The sequence below is a fragment of the Humulus lupulus genome, chromosome 1 (assembly GCF_963169125.1).
Source record: "Humulus lupulus chromosome 1, drHumLupu1.1, whole genome shotgun sequence".
Taxonomy (NCBI): Eukaryota; Viridiplantae; Streptophyta; class Magnoliopsida; order Rosales; family Cannabaceae; genus Humulus; species Humulus lupulus.
This window is the reverse complement of record NC_084793.1, coordinates 58,731,839-58,733,083: the sequence shown is the minus strand read 5'-3', so window position 1 is coordinate 58,733,083 and position 1,245 is coordinate 58,731,839. Positions and strand designations below refer to the sequence as shown.

General features: G+C 36.2%; 1 protein-coding gene across 1 annotated transcript; it reads left to right on the top strand.

Moving 5' to 3' along the window:
- LOC133833728 (uncharacterized) lies at positions 1-859 on the top strand. The gene has a single exon (XM_062263455.1). It carries the CDS (start codon positions 26-28, stop codon positions 857-859), a length of 834 nt encoding a protein of 277 aa, XP_062119439.1. The 5' UTR covers positions 1-25.
- Positions 860-1,245: the final 386 nt, after the last annotated feature.

The window sequence follows — 1,245 nt, the reverse complement described above, 5'->3', positions numbered from 1 at the left end:
TCCATCCTTTTGTAGGAAAAGAAAAATGGCAGCTTACCACGTTCGATCCAACAGCTTCCCCTCTAGGCAACATCCTCTTATTTCTGAATTTGAGGACAGATTGAGGTCTTCCGTCGAAGCCTCTTCACCATCAACATCAATAACCTCGCAATTAAGCGGTCTTCAAGATCTCCATGATTGTGTTGACAAGTTGCTTTTGCTACCTCTTAATCAGCAAGCATTGTCCAGAGAGCATAACGAGAAAAGTCTCAATGAGATTTTGGATGGATCTCTTAGACTCCTTGATGTTTGCAACATAGCTAAGGATGCCTTGTTGCTAACAAAAGAATCAACACAAGAACTTCAATCAATTATCCGTAGAAGACGCAGTGGAGAAACGGAGTTAACAAGTGAGATTAAGAAATTCTTAGTCTCTCGAAAAGTGATGAAGAAAGCACTCCGCAAGGGCTTGGAAAACAAAAGAAGCATCACCTCCCTTAAGAAGGAACAAGTGAGCAGTGAAATTGTAAGCATGTTGAGAGAGGTAGAATCAATCGCTGTTGCTGTTTTTGAATCATTGATTTCCTTCATCTCTGGGCCAAAGTCAAGCAGCTGGTCATTAGTTACCAAGATTATGAACACCAAAAGAGTGGTTGTGGAGGTTGTTAACGAATCGAATGAATTCACAAGTGCTGATGCAGTATTGAACTTGCTCATCACTCGGAAGGTGAAGAAATCAGACAACAGCCTAGAAGAGAATGTGCAAAACCAACTTCAAAACTTGGAGTTGTGCATTCAAGACCTTGAAGAAGGAGTTGATAGCTTTTACAGGCGTTTGATCAAAACAAGAGTTTCTCTGCTTAACATCCTCAATCACTAACTTATTAGAATATCTTAGATTGTACCACAGATAGGCATACAATTGTACATGTTTACAAGACATACATCGCATAATTTTTGTGAATACTAAATTATTAAATATTTTTCTTATTTACCTTCTGTGTTTACATACTTGTTTCCAACTATTCAAACTCAAGGTTGATTATCATAAACAGTTTTTAACTGGAAAAAAGATGGTTGTTGATCATTTCTAAAGTCTAACATTTCTAAACACGAACTTGGAGTCCAAAATTTAATTTTAATATACTGAATGTATGGATTATTAGCATTTAATTAAATCAGTTGGACAAGATACATTCTTTTATGTTATGAAAGTAATAAAGGAAAGAAATGTAAAGAGTGAATATGTTACTCATTGAATATTCC

Coding starts and splice junctions, on each gene's coding strand:
- LOC133833728 (XM_062263455.1), top strand. CDS start 26: ATGGCAGCTTACCACGTTCGATCCAACAGCTTCCCCTCTAGGCAACAT.